Source organism: Varroa destructor, unplaced genomic scaffold, assembly GCF_002443255.2.
Source record: "Varroa destructor unplaced genomic scaffold, Vdes_3.0 BEIS01000003.1, whole genome shotgun sequence".
NCBI lineage: Eukaryota > Metazoa > Arthropoda > Arachnida > Mesostigmata > Varroidae > Varroa > Varroa destructor.
In genome coordinates, this window is record NW_019211456.1 from 2,322,496 (window position 1) to 2,346,252 (window position 23,757).

General features: G+C 39.6%; 2 protein-coding genes across 8 annotated transcripts in view; one reads left to right on the forward strand and one right to left on the reverse strand.

Moving 5' to 3' along the window:
* Positions 1 to 1,302: 1,302 nt before the first annotated feature.
* Positions 1,303 to 21,647, reverse strand: Raf (serine/threonine kinase raf oncogene). 7 transcript variants are annotated; one of them, XM_086982709.1, is made up of 16 exons: positions 21,527 to 21,647; positions 16,168 to 16,354; positions 13,459 to 13,560; positions 12,539 to 12,644; positions 12,104 to 12,313; positions 11,790 to 11,914; positions 11,418 to 11,584; positions 11,094 to 11,297; positions 9,374 to 9,630; positions 7,530 to 8,576; positions 6,506 to 6,660; positions 6,178 to 6,357; positions 5,816 to 6,053; positions 5,537 to 5,664; positions 5,041 to 5,298; positions 1,303 to 4,821 (listed from the first exon to the last, which is right to left on the reverse strand). In XM_086982709.1, exons 2-16 carry the CDS (start codon positions 16,225 to 16,227, stop codon positions 4,633 to 4,635), a joined length of 3,426 nt encoding a protein of 1,141 aa, XP_086838835.1. In that variant the 5' UTR covers positions 16,228 to 16,354; positions 21,527 to 21,647; the 3' UTR covers positions 1,303 to 4,632. The 7 variants fall into 7 exon arrangements, with proteins under 7 accessions (XP_086838835.1, XP_086838833.1, XP_086838834.1 ...); XM_086982707.1 differs by lacking the exon at positions 21,527 to 21,647 and adding an exon at positions 18,090 to 19,147; XM_086982708.1 differs by lacking the exon at positions 21,527 to 21,647 and adding an exon at positions 19,005 to 19,145.
* Positions 21,648 to 21,836: 189 nt separating this feature from the next.
* The window catches only part of LOC111246333 (zinc finger protein DPF3-like), an 11,067-nt gene continuing 9,146 nt past the window's right edge, over positions 21,837 to 23,757 (forward strand). Inside the window, exon 1 of the mRNA XM_022795778.2 lies at positions 21,837 to 22,092. The gene's annotated coding sequence lies outside the window, so the exon portion shown is untranslated. The remainder of the gene's footprint in view (positions 22,093 to 23,757) is intronic.

Consider the following 23,757-nt stretch of genomic DNA (forward strand, 5'->3'; position numbering starts at 1 on the left):
CTACATTTATCCTCTATATATTTCTATATTTACCCTCAAACACCTTTCCGTACAGAAATTTCTCCAATTTGTATGGTGAGAGAATAATTCTTATATTAAGAGAATGACTCATACTAACTTGTATTAAGTCTAGTGCCAGATATTATGCATCAGTTTTGACAAGTTGCATCAATTTAAAAGGATATAAAATCGGGAAGGACACTCGTATAAGACATTTTAAGCCTAGATGTTTCCCTGTTATGTTTACGTTGACATCTAACCGCGAATATGTAGGAAATACTTTTTCATACCATATATATTCATGGCATATATTCATATATTCATGGCATTAATAGCCTTCGTTTTTTAACGATATTACCACCCAAATTATCCAGCTAATAAAAGGAGGCCCTTTTTGTAGCTTGTAACACTAATAAATTTACTTTTATATTAACAAATCCTACAGTTGATAAGGGTCTTCTGTTATATTGCGAACGCCGTAATGCAGGGCCTTAGTTCATAGGATATAGTGTTTTTAAACCTAGAAACTTCTGTTTAGTTCCTCAATTTCAAAACAGCACACTTTATTAGGTTTTATTTGAAAATAGTTGTCGCTTACGTAGGTAACAAGCTGCGTTTGACATTTTTTTAGCAACTAACAGAATCCTGCCGAAAAAGTGCTGTGCTTAAAGAATGGTTTGAAAAAAAATTCGCATTGGCTTATGACATGATGAGGGAGCCACCTAGATAAAAACAACCGCAATGAACGCAATTTCCTAATAGGCTTACAGTCAGAAAGCAGGTAGATTTATAGTTTTGGAGGAAGCAAGTTTACAGTTCAAGAAAGCAGGGAGTGCTTTTTTCTGTATTTTTTTGCAACCGTGAACCAATTTCCGACGGACATTGGAAACCTCCTTAATTCTGTTTTAGAACTTTTTTTTTGTGAACTTTTGTTTGTACTTTGTGAAACTGAGAATGCCAAGCAGAAAATAGAGAATACTTGGCCGTTTTTAAAATGAGAATTCGAAAATGAAGTCATTTGGTATAAAAATTATGATTACCGCCTAACATTGCATTCAGTTCCTGTTCTGTTAGCGTTCAGTTTTTAGACCTTTTCCTACTATACTAAAATTGCATTTTGAGAACTTCGAAAATTATGTAGAAACTTGGCATTTTTATAGCCGATCAACCCACATATCAAATAGATCATCTTCCAAATTACCAATGGTTCAATTGTTCTTGCTGCTATTTTTTTTTATTAAGGTTCTGCTTGTTTAACTTCAACCCTTTTTATAGCCTTTAAATAATAATCACACGTTGGGCTTTAGTTCAGCGATTTATTTTATCATTATTATTGTTGTTAATAGTGTTACTTATATATCATTCGTGTACTCAACCTTACAGCACTTGCGCTATACAAATGTCAATGCAAGATATCATAAATCTGTACAAATGGGTCCTCTGTCCTTTGCGTTTTCTTAGCCTCAGAAGCATCTAATCCTTTGAATCGCTTCCATTCACGGAAAAACCTCACTTCGTTCGTTTATCGTACACCCCCCCCATTTCTCGTCATTTCTCGCCGGCTCAACATAGTTGGCTAGATAACACTTGTTTCGGGAGATAACTACTTCGGACCCTCAATCTGGGAAAGTTCAGGTTGATTCAGGGATTCGAGAGCATATGTTCACATTCGAAGAATCTTGGAAAAACCTTTTCTAAGGGAATATGCCTTGATTTCATGATAAAAGATGCAAAACTTCAAGCGGGGATAAACTTTCACACAATACCTATCACGGCTAATTGCCTAAAAAATTTGCGAGTACCCGGCTGGTCTAACAGATAACCAATAAATTTCGAACTTTACTTGCTGTTGCATTAAACCTCGGCTTGATGGTTGATATTATCGTATTCATAAAGCATTCATTTATACTTCTTCGGCTTAACGCCTAACTTAAAGAAAACACCAAATAGGATTCCTTTTCAATATATGGCAGCTGTTTCTTCCTTATCTAATCAGTATTCACCCACTTTATGAGTCCAGGTTAATGATTCCATTATTTTGCTAGGCTTCAAAATCCTTAGGACGTTGCTATCCTCTGTTTTACTTGCTGTTCGTTACCGTAATAGCAATGGTAACCGAAAACGCTTGCTTTGCTGTTAGCTTGCCCGATAGCGATAAAGAGGAGCGTTAATATAAAGCAATTTGCACTCCGTTGGAGCGTTTATATCGATGCAAAGATGTCCTGTCGTATCATTTCATTCTTTGCAAATGAGACTGACGTCAACAATTTTCCAGGTTTTTCAAGCTCCGTTCTGCACCATTTTCCACCTCTGTCCACCTTGTTCATCGAATAGCATTTACCGCAAGACAGCAGTCTTCCAGCCGCCGTATATTCGCCCAGTATACTATTTACATACAATGCCGTTCCACCATCACCACATCACTTAGTCGGGCTCCTGTTTTTAAGACACCGATATATATATATATCGTGCACTTAAGCCATTCTCTACTCCACATGTATGTATGTTGTTCTTCATAATGGGTATTCAATCTTAATGATATCAACGGATCTAAGGTTACCAAGTCAACAATGCCGCGTTGCTTCTACTCCAACACTATCCACCACCTTCAGGAAATCACTCCAATGTTCCACAAATAGCCAAATAGGCAGCAGCATGTGCTTTACTGCTGACCTTAAACAGGTGCCTCGATATCGTCATTAATGATTCTGTCTGTTCTCGGCTTTGGCTACCTATCTGCTATAATCATTATTGTTTTTGGTAGTTCTACATAGATGTTATTAATAAATTTACATAATGTTAGTGGAAGTTAGTCAATTTAATATTACTAGATATATATATATATATATATATATATATATATATATATATATATATATATATATATATAATCTAAAGAGAGAGAAGAGGGTAGGGCTAAATAGGCAAATTTTACAGTTAAAAACAACCTTTATAACGGAAAACAAAAATATGATATCAGTATATTCGTCAAAGGTTCTTCTATTATGTAACTGAGTGAGTTCAATCCATTCATTTTCAAGAAAAGTTCACTCAAAAACACTTATGTCCTTAATAAATAATTAACCTAAAGTGGGGCTATATGGGCCACTAATGATTTTGTGCGAGAAAGTCTGTCATTTAACAAAGCTTAAAGGAAATATTTCTTTTCTAAGAAAGGCTTATGATTATGACTAGAGAAGCCGATGATTTTTATTTACTATCATTTACTGTCTAGTTAGATCGAAAATTAACGTTTAGTAAGTCAAAAATTACGATTTGGCAACCCACATGAAGTTCTGTTACGTAATGTGACAAAATTCCATGTAGATTTACTGTTTTTGGAATAGTCTAGGTACTGAGACTCTACAAGTTGCATTTTGTTTGGGAGGGAAGAAAAAACAGAACAGCGCGCATCATTTTCGAAAACTAACTTGACCAGACTGAAACTTGTATAACTACCATGGCTATGTGTGATTGTGGTACAAATAATTATCCGTGGCAAATTCTAATCTATGAGTATGTTCATCCGCAATAGGTGTTGACATGTAGTACAACGAGTGCAAAGCTACGATGCCTTAGTTTAAATTGACATATATACATATACACGCGCATATACGCACTTTTGCTAAGCTGAGTCGTACTCTAAGGCCACTTACTTCTTTCAACTGCTCCGTAAAGTTAGCATCGTCAGCATCCTGTTTCTTGTGTATTCGAAATGCAGTGGTCCATAAAGCCCCACCTCGCTCTGACCCATATCCTTAGGGCGATTACGTAACATAAATCAATTTAATGTCTTTAAAAATGTTGCTTTGAAAATATCGAAACTATGTTAGAGAAAAAAATTACCTGGTCATTTGTTCAGTGAAATGCGAAAAAAGAGCTGACCTATATAGCCCCACTTTTGAAATTCGTGCAACGAAAAAATCCATTAACGCAAATTTGCATTGTACTGATCCATGTACATCTGAAAAATTCAGAATGTTTGATAATAATGAAATTAAAAATTAACGTTTTCTTGCATAAAAAAAAATGAAATGGCCCATATAAGCCTTGTCGCATATAGCAGCGCCGTTCTTTATGTATGTACACATATATATTCCGCCTAGTTTTTAGAATTCCAAGAATATTATTTATACACATATGTAATAAACCAGCTAGATCCGACTCTCTATTTCACCATTCTGGGTTTTTTCGTGAGAACGAAGCTCCTTCAGTCAGTGTTCGACATAGACATAGATGGTGTAGGATGCATACTTACACCCTGTATCTCACATATTATTGGCGAAGTTGTTGTTCATCTTAGGTAAAACAGTTGGCTCCATAGCACGATCATAGCTAGGTTTGCCGTTAGGAAAAAAATGTTGACGCTTCCGCGATTCACGGAGCGTAAAGCGTGGAGCAATGACTGATATTGAAATCACTGCGTTTTGTTGTTATGTTAAATGTATTAACCTTCTGTATAGTTTCTGTTGATCTCTGCTCAATAATGTTATTGATAACAACATCAATGGATGTCTTTTTTGCCTTTCTTTAGGTTAATGCAAATCTGTAGTAGCTACAACGGCAAATTTTATGGAATAATTACATGCGTTGTTTAGACTTCTTCTACATGCTCTTGTATACACTTTCGGCTTAGAAGTTCCCGGTAGCAGAGAAGAAGGTAAAACTTGGCTGGTTTCCAAACTGCGATGGCGTCTTTGGTGAAGCGCAGGCAAACAGGAAGTCTTCACTCTGCAAATGCGTCCTATTTAAAGTCGGCTCCGAAGTAGAACGATGAATCTTAGGTAATGACCTCATCAAAGACTCCAGCGATGCCAAGATCTGTAATGAGTTAGCACGTTTCAGATTAGGCAAAAAAAATTATATGTGGAACAGCCAAGCCTTAAGGTATAACGTCGTAAAATTTTACCTCAGAGCTTTTAAAGCTCATTCATCATCATTGTTTACTGACACAAGATTATTAAACACAGGTATTAATGCACGAGAGAGAATACACGGAGGTTTGTAATAAACTAGATGGACCATATACAGTTAACCCACCTGTCTGAACAGAGGTCGATCATCCCTACAGAATTTTATGCAATCCTCAGTGAGACGCACCAGAGCTTTTGGTGCATCTTTTCGAACATGCGCCATATCAGGTTTAAGAAAACCGTTGCCAACCATGAACAAGATCTGGTCTTTGTTGTTAATATTACTGTAGGGCAATTGTTGAGTTTCAAGTTCATACAGGACAATACCAAACGCGTAAACGTCACTCTGAAAGGAGTACGGAGCAGGATCCTTCATTCGAATCACCTGAAACAACAGGTACGATAGGATGTTTGATTTGCCGCTACAGTGCACTACTAAACGACGCAGAAGCAATGATGGCCAGAAAGAGAACTTTTCCAGGATACAGTCAACTGCCAAGTGAGAAAATCCATAAACTCTAATCGAAAGTTGATCAGCGCACATCCACCTTTGAGTTCCTTAGCAATTTATTCAAACGCTGCTCTGTTAAGAAGATATTTGCATGTAATCAAAGTACGCAAACCTCTGGTGCCATCCACAGGATTGACCCTGTTGGTTGAGAGAATGGACTTGAGCCGCTCCAGCGCGCTTTCACTGTCGCCAAACCGAAGTCCCCTATTTTCACAGTCAAATCATCATGAAGAAAGATATCTGCGCAAAAGATAGAGAAAACAACATTTAGTTATTAACGGGTTTTGGCATTATCATTTTATGCCGCTTATCGAGTCGCGTACGTACAACCGAATAGCCGTAGATGTAAGAAATTAGACATGGGTAACTAGCCTACAAATCTTAAACTTACTATTTGACTTGAGATCTCTATGGATAATGTTCTTCGCGTGTAGATAGTCCATGCCTTGGGCAGTCTGTCGAGCAATGTCGATTACTTGCAGCATCTCAAATTTTGTTTCAAGAACATGAAGATGCTTGTATAACGATGAGCCCTCACACCATTGCGTCACAATGGTCAATTGAGGCCGAGATACGCATCCCATAAAGAGAATGATAGACACATGCCGAGTCTTGCGTAGCACCGACACCTAATAAGAAGTGATATAAATAAGAGTGGCAATATTAATGATATAAGCATGTAGTACGTAGATAAGACAGTGTATTTTCAACATTTTTGAATGAAGCATATCTGCTACTTGAAAATGAACTAACCTCATTTTTGAAGGCCTGAAGCTGTGCAGGGGTTGGATTTGTGACATTGAGCTTCTTGAGGGCGACATGACCGTGCCAATGGCCTCGGTAGACAGTTCCAAAGGAACCCGACCCAATACGAGGACCTGTTAGGATTTCCTCGGGAAGTATTTCCCAGTCCTCGATTGATTCACGCGTTGACTAAAACAGTTCACGACAAATACACGTTAAATTGTTGCGACAAAACAAACGATTGTGTCCGACCGACATCATTCAAATTAATCCGACAAGGAGAAGAAATAAAATTAGTTGATAATGTTTTTCTTTATTACATATAAACGTTTCATACTTTCTGGTTAACCGCCTTTTTCGAAGATTCGTCTGCAGAGCGGGCCCGTGGTCTAGGCGTCTTGTGCGACGACGTCGGTGAACCCTGAGCACTTTGCGTCCTAGTAGGTGAGGCAGATGATACCTGTGAGCAACGCGGCGGCACTAAACCAGAACCTGCAGTGTATATATAACAATTAGGATTTTACTAATCGTATTTGCTTTGTGCTTTCAGCGAAAGCGTAGCAAGAAATCCAATGTCGTTTAAACAAAGTTATTAAAGCGCATCGTTGACGCTGGTTTAAAAGCAAACATTAGCACACTCGACCTGTCAGTGTAAACTTTTGTAGTAGTATAGTCTAATCAATCAAGAAACCTATCTCTAAGATGCAGGGCCACATTTAATCGAAGCTATATACCGATTAAATGGAGATCCAAGGTAGTTCAGACTGGTTTCAATAGCGAGAATAACTAATTTAGAAGTAAAATACATTTTAGTAAGTCGCACTAAAATAAATGATCGAAAGTAAGCAGCTGTTAGTGACATAGCAGTTAATTTCTGATTGCCCGCTTTCATGCAACTTATCGGAAAGCTAAGGAATTTTAGGACTGATCGGGAAAGCTGAGCGCCCTTTTATGCTCGAACGATTCGTATAGTAACATTTCTACAGAATCGTAGTAGGATGTTGATGTGTATCATGTTTTAATTTTCACTGCTCGATTATCGTGTTGATTTTTAATGATTCTATAGCCCACCATGCCGGATTTGGTAAAAGCAGCCTTTCGCCACTAGCTTAAAATGTCACGAACTCCGGCATCAGAAATGCAACGCAGTGTAGTATCAAGCAAAATGTAAGCTAGCAGAACACAAAATAGCTAGTCGGCAAATCAAACATATCCTGGGCAAGAATGGTATGAAACTCCGTTTCTTTCACGTAAATGATCAGCATCGAGCCACGATATTAAAAAAAAAAACACAACTCCAATCGAAAACCATAAAAACAAGACAAGTGGAATAGGTTCAACAAAACTGAACGAAAACAAACCTCGGTTAACCGAATAGCTGCTGTGTAACGTTGTGGCCTGCTGTTGATGATTTGAATGGTTGAGGTGATGACGAGATGACTGGGAGCCCGAACCTATGCTACTAAAACCAAGCTGCCATGTGCCACCAGTTTTCCCACTATTGTTATTACTACGGCTATTGTTATAGCGACTATTGTTACTGTGACTGTTCAAAGGGACATCGTTATGGCTCGCTGATGAATTGTTTCGTCGCTGAAGTCCTGTCCGCCGTCCGAAACTCGACGAGGTTCCGCTCTTACGATTATGCTGTCGTAAACTTCCTGTCGTCAATCCAGAGTTTCTCCCCACCATCAAGGAGTTGTACGCAAAGTTTGATCCAGAACTACTTCCACCGGCAATTTTGGTAATGTTACTCCCGCCGTTTCTTAGGGAAGTCATTACTAACTCCTTAATCCCACCCCCGCTCACAGAAGACTGTGTCGGCTGTGTGGAGCTCATAGGAGCTTGTGTCGGCGCTATCGTCGTTCCCCCACCAGCAACTGATGGGTGTAACTGCGCGCTGCTGCTCGGGTCGTTTAGGCATTGCTTTGGTATACCGCTGTGTTCAGCTACTGAAGTTGCGCGTGAAGCGGAATTACTACCGTTGAGATTGTAATTATTATTACCATTATTATGATTAGTACTGCATATGTTGATGTTACTATTGTGGCTATGGCTGCTGCTGCTGCTGCTGCCATTATTGCTGCAACCACAGCAACAATTGCAGCATGCTGTGCTTGTTGTGCAGTTGCCTGTGCAGGTGATATTGTTATTGCCTGTGGCAGTAGCAGAAGTACAAACACAACTGCAATTACTGTGCAACGAGGACGCCTGTTGCTGCTGCTGCTGGGGCGAATTTAAATGGACACTATGGTGTTTGTTGCTGTTATTGGGTTTCCGTGAACTTGTCGAGCTGTGCTGACTATTACTGTGGTGATGGCCGCGAAAGGCTGATGAGATTGTATCGCTCCAAGTTGACGTGGCGAATGCTGAAGCAAGGCCACGCGGCGCAATCGGAGGAGAATTCTCTGCAGGATGATACGCCAGGTAGGGTGGGGCGGGCAGGTGCAGAAGCCAGCCACATACGCAACAACAACACGCAGCAAAACAAACAATAAAAAAAAAAAAAAGCAAAGATTGGAAAACCAAAGAACACAAACAAGCAAAACAGAACATAATCACCAAAGACAATTTGCAATACGAAAAAGTCATATAATTATCCTAGTACCATAGGGCTATTCAAAGCCTAACAATGTGAAAAATCTCAACAAAAAAGGAACATTTCGCATTTATTTAACGTTAATAGCTTGTTTTGTTGATGCATATCCCCGTTATTTAATACCATCCTGAATATGCAATGTGATCTTGCTAATAGATTTCTTGCACACCTCGTATCTAATAAGAATAAAATAATTCGTATAGAGATTCTCAAGTGTTTTATACCTGTCATTACTCTTAAAATCAACTCTAGATCAAATATGGTGATTATTAGTAAATTATGAGCTTTTATGTATAGATAATTGCGTGAAAACGTAAAATCACGGTGAAAGAAGATCATAGGTTGTGCGCTTTGTAAGGCCACTTTTCTACATTTCTTTAATAGTTTACAACGTTTAGACATGTAAATGATAATAAAAACTTAGGTTAACAAAACCATCTAACTTTCCTGACTCTGTTGGCACGCCTTTTCTTTTTACGTACAATAGACATGTTCCTTATTACATAAGCAACTAGCAGAAAGTACTAATAGGTATTGTATTTGAATGCACCAGCTGACCCATTAGAAAAATTTTCAAGCAAGCTTAGAATAAGTGTCTGTGCTCACCTGGTGATGAGTAGACTTGTGACTTGTATTTGGACAGATCAGCAGAGAAATCCTGGTTCACCATGTTGTAGGAAACATTCGGCGCTGATGTTGACCGCTCCCGTTGAGCAGTAAGGGGTGCTCCTGCAGCGCCTTCATGCGGATCTCCACCACGTCCAGCGCCGCCGCCTGGAATCGCACGCGGGGATGACGCCTCTTCGATGAATGGCTTATAATGCGCTGGGGGTGGCTCAACGCCGTCTTGCATTGCTAATAAACTGTGGACACCAGAAAAAAGCAGTTTAAGAAAGTACCTTTAATGTTTCAGGAAATAAACGGCATCTCCATTAGCACTTGCAAAGGGTAATGTACTCAGTTCGGCGTTTTTGTGCAATCTTTTACATCGAGGCCGAAAAAAATAGACATATACAAAGTACGAAACGTAAGAAGGGACAAACTTTGGCTAGTTTTTTTGTCATAAAGGGCATGCGTTCATCTGCTATTCCTCCTACCATACGAGAGCCAGTTCCTCCTACAGCAAAACAACAAATTTGTCGTGACGGGTAACAATGCGTCGTTTTTGGAATTCAGCCTCTACGCCCCGGAATGACACCACCGAAATCATAAACTTTTTGGCTCACCCCAAATCAAAAGCTTACCGCGTCGCAGACGAGTATGCGGTTGCAGAAGAAACAGAACACTAAGTTGCAGCATAGCACAACAAAAAATCCATTACAAAAAAAACAGAGCAAACTTTAAAGTTAATTGCCGCCTTCCACAAGTGCATAACTTATGATCCTTCTGTTTCGGTGAAGGCGTTAGTGAATAAATTTGACATGAGTGAACGTACGTTGTCATGGATTGTTGAAGAAGATTTCAGATACACATTACGTGCCATAATGTTCCTTGGAAGCAATAAAACTAAGATATCGTTTTTTTTTGCTACTCAATTCTCTCGAAAATAAAGCAGTAAGTCGTCTTGAAATTTTTTTCTCGCAATACAATAGTTATTGTCGATAAAAAATTCAGTCGAAAAATTGAAGGCTAACCTGCTTACGATTCTGATAATCTTCCGATTATAGCTAAAAGCAAATTTCCGGCTAACGGTGATTCTCTGAACGTAGTGTCCACTAAAAGAGACGCCATGCTATTATGCTTCTTCCAGGAAAGCGAATGTGTTTATTTGCGTGTTCTGCAAACTGTTATATAACTGCGGATAGCTAAAGTGTCCGAAAGAAAACCGTACGTTTTTCAGCAAGATGGTGCAGTGGTTGATGCTAGCCCATTAGTTCAAAATTAGCTGTATAAAAATATAAGCATGCCGTGTAATAAGCACAAGCTGCTGCAGACCAGCCCAAATCTGAGCCCGGTTGGTAACTTTGAGGGAGGGTCCAGTGGGTTTCGATACGTCAACGTGGATTCGCTCATTTATTTTTTCCAGAAAACATTCTCAGAATTACAACGGAAACATTTGAAGCAAGCCCGATTTAGATCCGAATAGAAGATGTAATCGCAGTAAGTAGTGGTTGTATTGAATAAACATTTCTTTCAAACAATACTTCTAGCACATTTCGTCGAATTTGCTCTTGTTTAGATACGGTATTAGAAACAATTCACGAGAAAAATTGCCACTTTAGATGAGCGTCCCTCTCTCTTTATATATATATATTAAATGGATTAGATAAATATATAATTATACAGATTCTCCCTGCACGTATGGAAAACTGATAGGTACACTCACTGTTTATAATACTGCTGGTCGACTCGAAGTGGTTGACATAACGCTGGTACGGAGTCAGCACATCGTGGATGAAATCTGTAGCCACAGGTCTGGCATCGAAAGCCATGAAATAGAAGTTTTCGGCAGCACTCGCAAAATGCCAACGAAAAGAACGTCTTGCGGACGTAGTTATGTGATATCGATGTGGTAACCGGGAACTTATCTCTGTTGGAAATAATAAATAATGAAAATATATAATTGTTCTCATATTTACCACATTCATTGGATGCATATTCCATATATTTCATTAAAGCTGTGCGGTTTATATTATACCTGTCTTCATACCTGATTCGTACGCTAAGCTCAGCATCCCCTCCGAGTGCACCCATATCGGTGTCCCAATCAACAAGTTCTCCTGAATCCGCCTTGTATGCGAGACACATCTCAGGGCTTAACTTACGTCGCTTCATCGCCTTTGCCAACGCTTCCACGACAGTCTGGCCTGGTCGAACCTAAGAAGATACAATAAAAAAACTGGAAGTACAGCCTATAGCGACGCTCATATGCCGAGCATCTGGCAGCTAAACTGTTATTCTGTAATATTTAACCGAACACCATTTAATTAAAACTGTATTGGTAGACATCGAGCCATACGTAACCGTTTCATGTGTTAATGGTATGGCATAATTATTATTGTAAATATTTTCACTTCCATACCTGTACTGTGGTGTGCTGAGCGTTAGGCAGTTCGATCCGAACGACGCTTCGCATTGGCGATCGTGGCGCTCCGCCGTCTCCACTGGTAGCCCCGCCTCGGCCGCCTATGGAATTGGCAACGCCACCTGAAATACGGGTAAGCCAATATGATATCAAGGCTATGCCCACTGACCGCGCTACCCATTGATTAGATGAGGCTATCATAGCGAGTAGCTATATGCGCTATATATGGTTAAATTGCCTAATATTTATGCTATATATATATATATATAACAAGCTTTGCGTTAAGGGGTCTGCCGTGTTTCAAAACTCGCCTTCTAACAATGCCGCGGCAAAGTTAGTATCATCAGGACTCTGGTTTCCATTGAACGCCGAAGATGAACCCATTACTGCAGAATTAGCCCCAGAAGTTGATGACAAGGCTGTTGCAGACGCCGTAGAAGATGACGACCCGGTACCCCCAGAAGCTGTCGAGTACCCAGTACTGCTAGTTCCAATACTACTGGTCACACTAGCACCTATAGCTGAAAATGAAAGGAAATTATAAAGAGAAATTATATTTAAATGCCACACCTTAAGCCTTGGAGCAATCGAATATGACTATCGTTTATCCCATAGATATGTTCTTGTACATAAGCCTGTGTAAAGCTAGAACCCGACCAAAGCGTCCATTGCAGGAGCATTTCGTTAAGGATTTTTTAAACTCTAATATCGATTGTATACTACCTTATGTACAAAATCGTATTCACCTGTTGCTGTTGAACTACTACCGGTAGAAGGATCTCCAAGAGCGTCAAGAAGTTCCTGCTCACGACTTTGAAAGTCATCAAGCCTTGACGTAAGGTACTCGTATTCCTAAAGCATTGCACAAATGTTTATAACCCATTTATACGCTTATTGACTACATTAATTACCTTCATTACTGAATAAAAATTTTATAATAACTAAATTAAAGCAATGTTGTATGTCTCAAGCGCTGTGCAACACAACGGCTTTTTTTAGGAAGCCTTAATGCAAAGACGGCGGAGGAAGGAATTCCTCTAGCACAGTTTTCTATAAGGAATGTTTCTTGTTGTTTGATAAAACAACTTAGAACCAGTTGCTGGCCGGCAAGTTATTGTATAAATTATGTCGATATTACCTTTCAAACAATTTCATTGGTAGAGGAGGTCAAATCGCGGCTAATTTATGTACCCTACTTTAGAGAGAATATGGCGCGAAAAAATCGGTCGTCTTTGATTAAATAAGCGCATTTTGTTGAAGCTACATGCTATTCACATTTTAACTACAATCAAAATTTTTTTTAACATAATATAATAGCTATCACAAATCACGATCTCCAACGTAACGTCGTTGGTATTCAGTGACTCTCCTCCTGATCTCCCATTTGCGCAGAGCGTTCATGCTTCCTTCGGGCTGTATTAAACATTATAAAAAATAAGAATACTGTAGAGCGCACACTCGTAAATAACAACAACACTGACATGACACCAAAATTTCCTTTTCAAATGAAGGATGCTGACGAAAGGCATGTTTTAGAATAACCATTTTGAGGACAAACATCGATTACTAGATTGCTAAATAGCAAAGTAAAAAATGCTTCCTACTTCCCTTAATACTAAGTAACACACTTACTACTAACAATAATATTTGGAGAAGGAAAAATCACCTGTAAATAGATGGAAGGCGGGTGCTGGTAACCGGAGAAGCGTTGATTCAACATCTCCAAGTTTGTCTGAGTCAGCCGAATCATATTTCGGATGTTCTTTAGCTATAGGGAAGAGAATCGTTTAATAAGATTAATACTTCGACCGATGTCAAAAAAAATGGAATTGCGAAAACGTGTATTAGTTTAAAAATATGTTTATTTGCTAAATATAAAAATTAAAGAGTTCATATTCTACGATTAGGGATACTCTAACATGGCCTGATCGTAGAGGCGAGCAGGTTCAGCCAATAATTTTACTCTTAAAGCAAGCTGCCTAATTTAAACATGCGCGCGTTTACAGTGACATAAACGGAATTCGACTTCTGCTCCTAAAAATTTATTAGTAAATAATTAATGCTTAGTACGTCAACACCGTTTATACTTGATGAAGTAGTTGAAAATTATGTACTCAGTCGCCAGTAATCAGCAAATAATTCTGGTGATATCGCATGCTTTGCTAACATAGAATGCCCTAAAACATACAGAGAGTTATTGGTTATGCTATTTATTGTTATGAAAGATGTGGTTCGAGGTTAAAAATTTAAATGTGACACTGCATCCGCCGAAAACAAGCGTTTTCCAGCTTCTATAAAGTTAGGCTGTTACAATCGAATTTCGCGAATTTTGAAATTTAGTAACTTTGAACTAGTTAGGCTAGAATGATGATTATTTATTAGTATATGTTAGAAACACCCTCCTTTATTTTTCATACATTTATCTTAGGGCTCTGGCATCACCTAGACAAATCTACATCCACGATTCAAGTTTTCGTGTGTAATTTCTTTATGGCTTCTCAAGGTAAATAACTAGTGGCATATGCTTGCTCATTAGTGTTTTTTTAGGTCATGGAAAGTCCCGTAATCAAACGGACTTAGGTCGAGGGAATAAGAAATTTGAAGCCAACGTTAAAAATAAAGTAACCAAGCTGCGCATTTGTGATTGTCGTGCCAACGGCCGTGAATCTCCGGAGGAAAACGGGATACCGGGCCGCATTCATTGTTTCACTTTCGGCGAGTGTCAGCATATCTTTCTGATATCCACTCTACCAATGACAAATTCTACCATTGTTTTAGGTCCGAAACTACTCGACACTCCCACCGAACTCAATTTCTCTCTAGAGCAATGCCACTCACGTCCTTGGTCCTTCTTCGACCGACGGTAAAGATTGAACCATGCCTTTTCTATGGTGACCATATGCTTCAGACGGGTTGTTCGTTGATTAAAGTTTTGCAAATTGCACGTGGAATACGTTACACGTTACTAACCTGTAGTGGATTTACTGCAGAAATGGAATTCCGCATTTACAATGTTTTGAGCTATAATTATGCCAGTTTTGGCCGACAAGCCCTTAGACTTTTTTAGACAAAAGCAGAGCCTCTGTGTGTAATGTGTCCTTATCTTTCGGGTTTCGACATCTGCTCATCTTCTCGGTGGTCTTCAGCACTCTAATCTCCGTTCTTAAAACGTTTGCACCGTTTTCGCACTGCTCTATCTTCAATTTTTGACGAACTTCCGCGGCGCTGTGGCCTTCGAGGAGCAAAAACTTAACTACTGAGCGTTGATATTCGAGTTTAAAAGGTGCTCCGTCAGTGTTTACTCACAGGCGTCTAGAAATGTGGGGTACTTAGCAGCAGACGGCACATAGTTAAAAAATTACTCAATTTCAGAGTTCGCCGCATTCTGTAACAGCCTGATAATATGGTAGTTATGTGCTTGATTTCGAATTTCGATTTTATATTCCGTTTTTTAAATGCTTAAATCATATTTTTCAACTTGATGCCTACTTCGTTGCAAAGCAGAAACATAAAATAATAGTACTTAGTTCTTACAATACTTAGCTGTGCGTCAGATGATTAAATTTTAAATGAGCAATTTAGCACCTGATGCACGGTTAGGTGCTACACGTAAGGGATCATCAAACACAAACTCTATTTAGGTAAGCTGATTCAGAACGTTCACGTTGCCGATTCAGGTAATAGAAACACACTTGATTCGCTCTCTAATTACCAAGCTCTACAGTAAAAAGAACAGCTAATATTTGTCACCCATATTTTGCAATTTGATGTACTATATGCACTAAAGATCTTAAATGCTGATGCCTCTTGATTTTATGATCTATATATTAATTTCTCATTATTTATATCATCCACACGCGATATGTCGTCCCAACTTAGCTTCTAAAATCTATACTCTGATCTATTGCATGCCTCGCCAGAACGCTAAAGCAGTGTGCAATAAACAATATTTTATTTATGACGAGAAACGAGTTCCAAGTTGCTGACTTATTGATGTTGTCTAACTCAACTAAGGACAAGGGCAAAAAGCTCTTTAGTTAAAAATTATTAATGCACTACGAATAGCAGTCGCATGTATAACTAAGGTAGCAATATAACGACCCCAGTAATTTTATAAACTTGACAGGAAGTCTTAGTAACTTTCCTCCGTTGGCTTTCAACTTAATGGATTTGTATGCTTATCCGCCGTGTATTTTCCCGATTCTTGGGGCATATGAAAAATATTATACTTCATCAATACTGTACTAGTAAACGAGATGGAGCCAGCCAAGGCAATAGATCGTGCTATATAAGTTTAATTTAACAAATTAACATAATTACAGATATGCACTTTAAGTGTTATGATTATTATTATTAAGTTATGAAAGTTACGTACCTCGCCGTGCACAAGATCATCATTCGTAGGAATGGGGGTTCCGTTCACTACCGAGGCCATCGTCACGTTACTTGCGCAAACAATTTTTTCACACTCCCACTGTCACACTTTATGGAGTTCGATTTCCCACTGCGGCCGTTCGTCTTCGTTACTCTGTTTTTTTCTTCTGGTTCTGTTATTACGAGTACTGTTGAAACATATAAAGTAAATTCGATTTGATTGTTTTCGTTTCTTATATTTCGCCTGAACAATGTATGTAATGAATGGCTTTGTGATTTTGATCTACCTGTGCACGTTTTCGTAGAAACTGCGTTTAAAAGTGTTTTCTTATTCGTCTGTTACGATCACTGCTGTAGCCTAGAGAGTCCAGTTTGTTTGAATGGGGAAACCAAGACCAGATTGTTATCCATCGTCCAATGAATATTAGGTGTTGACGTGAGGCCTCTTTACCCAGCAATTTTACAGCAATTTCAAGTGCTGGAATCGGTCACTAATTCTACTTCTATCGAAAGTATCCGACACAAAAATTAAAACCGGTACGGAAACACTGCAATCACAGAGCTGCATTGCATTCTTATCTTCTCACTTAGTAGAAGAACTTCACATTACCATTATTGTCCAAGCAGCATTTGTTATTCTTTTGAGCCCGCTTGAAGTTCACCACTGGCTAGACGTCATTTAGACTATCAGTGATTATGAAGTTACTTTAGTACATCTATGCCGTGCGCCGTTCTGTACTTGTTATGGTCAGCCTCTGCATGACACAGTGAAGTCGAGCAGTTTTCTTAAGCTTCGCGCAACGACGTGGACGAGACCTTTCAAATATACCTGCTAAATCAGCTTACTGACGCTAATGGTCAGTTAATTCGATTATTATTGATACCACCGGCGCTATGATATCACACAATGACGAGCGTTATGTCTATGGTTTCGGAGTGATGTATTTACTTGGCATCAGCATACGGATAAGTTCTTTGATTATGTAAAGTAACTGATAATTGAACACTGTTATAGTCACCGTTTTGCAGTAAAATTGATCAGTCATTAACCACGAATTTGCGCTCCCCTCAGGTGCGCGATATTTATTTATTACAGGAAGGAAGCGCCATACTTTTCTGGTAAACATTTGTAAATTTTCGTATTCTTTCTTGATCAGCCGCAGTGGGCTTTACAGCCTATCTGTCTCCTTCGTCCAAAAATTGTAAACTATACCCATCGCTAGATCCCCTAAATTTGTCCAACATAACGTTTTACTTTGTAGGAAGTTATTAGTTTTCCAGTCTGCAATGATGAGGTAATATTTTGATTCTACTCAACATAGTAGATAAAATTACCCATTACAGTATAAAGTAAGTCAACTTGCTTGTGGCCAGAAACGATAGTCATTGGCCAACCATTTGCCACTTATTGGTGCATATCACTGCTTTAAAACACGAACCGACGCAATGAATGCTCCAGAGGCAGCTGTCTTTCCGACCTGATGATCACAATTACTGGTACGTTGTTGTCTTTCGATTTAGCCGGTTTCACGTACGTTGTTTTCTTTTAAACTACCGAATCACTTACACAAAGGACACTAGTTGCAGCGGCCTTAACGTCATCTATGTCATCATCATCATCATCATCGTTACGATCATCACTTGCGTAGACAGTTACACTCGGATAATCGCGCACAAACACGCGCTTTTCACTACCCTCGTTCTTAGTAGTACTGAACTATAATTTAGCCCTCTGATGATTTAAGGTAACTTGTTGAGTGATAAGCAAAATCCTGAATTTGCATGCTTTTATAGTCCAACCACGGCAGGTTCTGCAAACGCAAAATACGCCACGTGAACCGTTAAGAATCCCCTCACAATTACAGGGGACTAGATACTGTAAAGTAGAAATAGGTAAAATGATAAATGACAGATATGTATTACCCAGCAATTGTGTAGGCTTGTTTAGCTTGACTTCGTTAATATTGATAGTGGATGTATATTAGCTGTCATATGTAGTTCCAGTGTTCGGTGTTGACATTTCCAGCCTTTGGGGATTCACATGGTAACCCAGTTACAAATCAGCCTGCGTTCTTTTGCCTTTTCCTTGAGATGTTTGTCTCGATGATGACGAACAAAGTTGTCGATGGTCTTTTCCCTTTTCCTTTCAACTTCAGGTTCGAAGTTCTAAGGTGTTGATCAAAAGCGCAATGGAAGAGAGCAGTACACTCGTCTTGCTGTAATAATCAACTTACAGTTTGGTTGTCGCTAGTATCAGCATTGGACGGATAACAGGTGATGACTAAGAAAACTTAAAAGCAGTACTTTTACGGCCAAGAAGAAATACTTAAGCTGCAGTAGAAATTCGATAGGGAATTGCAGCAACAAAACTACTCGTTTTTGCTCGTGCTCCACTTGAGCGCTGCTGAGTTGAGTAGGACTTCGATCATTCTACCATTACAAGCTCACATCCACTGTACATAGATGGCCCCAGCATGCTGCGGACCGATACTGATCGTAATAGCAGCAGCACACGGTTAAAGCACCCGAAATAGTCGCAATCACAGCACATGCATCAAATGACCGTGACTACCAACAATATGTAATTGAGTGACTATAATACGCAGGGTCGCTAAAATGTCTATAGTAAACAGTACTGCTTCTTTAGAACAGGCACAGCCGATCGTCGAAGAGCTGTATATTATTATTATTATTATTACAGATCAGTTTAGCGCTCAGCTATCTTCGGACTTCGGAGATTTTTTGACAGTGTTATATACACGAATCAGTCTGGCTACAGCTTAACAGAACAGCAAGCGTAACAGTAGTACGAATAGTTTTACATCAGAAATTACTAACGGCTTTGTTTCCTCCTGAGCAATTCACCTCCAGCGCATTTTTCTGCTGAACGGTACTATAAGAGGCACGACCTGTCGTCGACGACGTCGAACGCGACTCTTTCACGAGACAAGCGAGCTTATGGCGATAGCGGTCACGACAGGCGCAGTAAAAGGAGCAACATCCGAAACCCAACGGCGGCCGCATTGGAAGAAAGGGGCCCTCCGCCAATTCCAGCACTCGTACGCTGTCACCGCTGCTTCACTGGGGTTAGTTCATTTAGTGCAGTTCAATCGCACGCTTCACACGACACTGTTTACTCCAGCCCGTCACTGCGCTGCGTGTTCACCAACATCGGAGTGGACTTGTTATTGTTGGAACTGTACCATTTTGTGGGTCGATGTCGGTGTGTCCGGATCTGTGTCGTTGTCTGTTTGCCGCTATAATGCCCTTGGACGTTGATGTTTTTATTTTTACTCGTACTGATGCTGTTGTCATCCATACGTGTCAGCGTAGACTCACTTGATCTCGGATAGCCTACTGCGTCTCGTTTGCCTTATGGGGATTATTCATCAATGATGCGCCGTGCTACTTCTGCATAACCACGGTTGAAGAAGGGCTGGCTGACTGACATATTACATACAAAACTCATACAACAGCAGCATCTGAAACGCAGCAGGGGCAAACTTAGCAGAATTTAGGGCCTAGGAAGCTGGTAGCCGCTAGGACGGCAACGGGCCAATCCTGAATGGATCCTGCTGCCCCCTATTACTTATGCCAGTTCCGTCGAGAGCACCATGAGGGTGCACAGTTTGCTTTGCAGCGTTGCAATGGAGCAGAAATTACCAGCCAGCGCTGATTGTCCAGTGGCTGCTGCGACAACCCCCGTCCGGGACTACTCAGCAGACGGACAGACACACTGTGGTGCTCACTTTCGACGAGCATCAACACACCGACAACACTGCTACAGTAGCAGCGCCAGCAACAGCTAGCGAACCGGGCAGGAGCTCGCTGCCTCGAGTTCGGCTGCTTGCTGGCTGGCACGCACACGCAAGATCAGACAGACAGACAGTCAGATAGCTTTACTCTGTTTCGTCCGCAGCGGTGTGAGCGGAAACAGCGCAGACTCGGCGGTCAAAGCGGCAGAAGTGCGGCCATCACAAGACATTAATAGCGGCGGCGGCGGCGGCGGCGACGACCAACCGTCGCTATAGGAATAACCTATTGTCTATGACGAGCAGTGTTGAGAAAAAAAAGACGAATAGATGCATCCACACTCCTACCGTACTTCTACTCCGTAGTAGTGTAGTCCAAGTGCGGTTAGTTGTGAGGCACTCTACGTCCAAGAAAACTATTAACTTCTATTTCTCTCACCCACAGCAAATAGCACCATCCGCTAGCAATAGTACCACACTACATTTGAAATGTGCCATAAAACGTGCCCGACAACACTAGGACACAGAGTCCTGCAAACTCACTAGCGCCCTTATGCCACCATTATAGCGCATTTTTGATGTATATATATACATTTCTGATGTAACACTGCTCTTCACTAAAAACGGTGGGCACAGATTGACGAACGGAAAGTTATTCTGTCTTATTGATGCTATCGATTAGCTTTATTTTAGGATAACAGAGAACCTACAGGTCGACATAGATAACTTTATAAGCAATCAAAACATACGGTACATTTATCATAGTATATTTTAATCCAAAATCAAATTTGATGTTTAAAATCACAACGTATTTCCTAATTGTCCAGCGTAAATTGCGTTCCTCGAAAGTTCTGTTTAGAAAACTCACAACTGTATAACGAACAATGTTTTTACTTCGTAAAATCAAACGAATTCCTGTCATAACGATCCTACAGGTTTTCCTCATCATCGGGCCCAAGAGGTTGTCGCCACTCAATTTGTGCGGTAGCCTGTGTGTTGGGCCAAGCCAAACCTCTAAAAATATTCAAGACCATTACATTCCTTCCCAGGATCGGCCCACTCACGACGCACATACTCGAGTTTAACCCGTTTAATGGAATAGAATATGATTAGCGATCGCAATTTCCCCGGCCCCTTAAGCGATGCTTTCCGTATTTGAGATAAATCCTGATTGAAAAACAAAAAAGCGAGCTCAAATATAGTTACCTCCATGGACTACTACAATAAAATTTATTTTCACAACAAATAAATCGTAACCTTATTCTTTATTTTTGAAAAAAATTGGCATCGTTTAATTATAAGAATAATCTTGTTTATTTTTCTTTGAGCAAACTTCGTCGCAATCTTGGGTAAAAACATGTTCATACGATTTAGAAATGTTTGATTGCAAAATTCAAGTTTTAATCTCTGACGAAAAACACTACGTCATTAAGTATTTTCGTCTCATCTTGGGCTCGAGTAAACACGTCGAATTTGTTTTTACCCAATCGCATGCATTAATTCAAGCTGCATGCCATTTAACGAATAGATGTTTATCACGGTTCTTCCTTGATGTGTTTTATGCAATAGCTTCCATGCAAAGATAGTATATTTTTAAGTCGAACGCACCACTAATGGATCTCTTTGACAGGCTGCGGCTGTCCCTCAGCGGAACGGTTTGTGATACCAAAACCAGTCGTATCAAATTGTACCACAGGTTGACACAGCCACCCTTTCTTGTCTGCTGTTGTCGTTCTAGAAAAACTCATCACTCTGCTTAGCATACGACAAAAACTTGAGTAGGCGGCTGCAGCAGCAGAACGCAGCAGGCGTTCGTTTGGCCGCGGAGAGTTCTGACTGAATGAGTGAGCTATGCCGCTTAAACAACAAAACCCCAAGCAGCAGCCGACCGTCGATGTGCGACCTGGCCTTCCGCTGTTGTACCGTCAATGTTGTTACGCCGACTCCAATATTGTGATTATTGTTGCAGTGACTGTGTCTGTGATGGTGGCGAAAGAAAAACATCAACATTGTTCAAGTACAGTTTGTGTACGGGTTGGCTAAAGAACTCGCTCCACGAAAAAAACTGTATCGTATCGATAGATAAACTATCAGGGCTAATAAATTTTATTAAGACCTTCACACTTAACTCACGCGAAGATCTACTCCAGTGTTGACCGTCAGTCATCAAATTGGTAGGTTCATAAACAAATTCAATGGTTTCAAAGGATGCCGGTTGCTGCACATCAAATAGGTATTATTTGTATACATTCGTCATGTCTCTGTGCTTATGCAGTGGTACGAATATAGCATTCAGCCCTATTTAGATGTATGTACTTGCAAGCATCGAGCCATTCGATATCAAATCCAGATAAATGTTTCTATAATAAATGCTATATTAGAAACCTTCATCGTACGCACATCATGTCATAATTCGCACGTAAGCCTTTGCGCGTAAAATTCCTATTCAAGGGATCACTCCTTGCCTAAGGCTAGATGTTTTCGCATTTATTTGTTGTAAAATATAGAAGAATTGCCAATTTTTGTCAGTTTATAGAAGCTACATTGAAAATTTAGTGGCAACAACTTTTTATGAATAGGTAAATTAATGTTATATAAACTTAATTCTAAAATACAAGCACTGGATAGACGGTACTGTGACTTAAATACTAACATGATCTCAATACTTAAATAAAGTCCGATGGTAGTGTATTTCTCTATCTAATTAGGGGCAGATTAGGTTATCTATATTCGAGATGCTGGAAGCCAGTCGTACTCAACAGTACTCAATCGCAAGTGAAATGAAACACAATTAAAATTAACTTGGCGTCTATTGTAGCATCGTGTACAACTCTAAATAGGTCGAGGTTAATATTTTTTCGGAGAGTTGTTCACTATAGGATTCCCAACTAAATCAGTCTCCGTCTTCTATTTTGTTGTCTAAAAAATGTGGAAAAGTTTTCTTACGGCACTCAATTTGAATACTTTTTTGGAGAGTTCACTTTAATATTTTGTGCAGAATTCAGTATTCTGACGCACCCATAATATTATTAACATAGCGTTTTTTTGAGTTTATATTCGTTCTATGCACGGCCAGAATCAACAAGATAATTAATTAAGTAGGTTGAAACCCAGCCGACTTTCACTAGATTTCATCGCTACGACAGCTCTACATAGATCATGTGTCTTGATGTTTGACTGGGTGCTTGGGGTGCCCTGATAACGGCGGTGCATTTTGCATCATTACTTGGCAAATTGAACAAGGAAAAACGGCCGCGTTTGCGAACACAAGGTAATGTTTTACCAAAACAACGCACCATCATACAAGCCAGTGGTCGTTATCGTAGAAGTTTACAAATAAAGGTTTGAATTGACTGATCACCGTATATACCCGGTCAAACCTTCAGCACTTTTTTAGGCTTTCTAGACGTAAATTATCGCTTCGGAGAACAGATTTTTTTATCGAATGAGCAAGCTGTCATATTCTTAACCGCTTAAGATGCCAACTACTATTTTGAAGGTTCAAGAAGACTGTTTAAAGTAAGCATTTGAGAAAGAACTTCTTCCAGTGTTAAACTGAGAGTTTTTCGGATTACTTCTATTGAAATATATGTAAATCATTGCATTATTTAACCGTGCCTTATTCTTTCGTCAATGAATTGCATAGGTATGTCTGTAATAAACTGAAAAAAGAGGTAGGTATCATCGGACCGAATCTTTACGGGTACCATCAAATCTGCTAATATTTTTTACCTGTTTTTTCTACAGAACCTTTGTCATTGACAAAATGTTAGCACACATCCATATCTGACGCATAATAATTGCAGAAGTAAAACACTATAAATAAGAAGACATAGTAC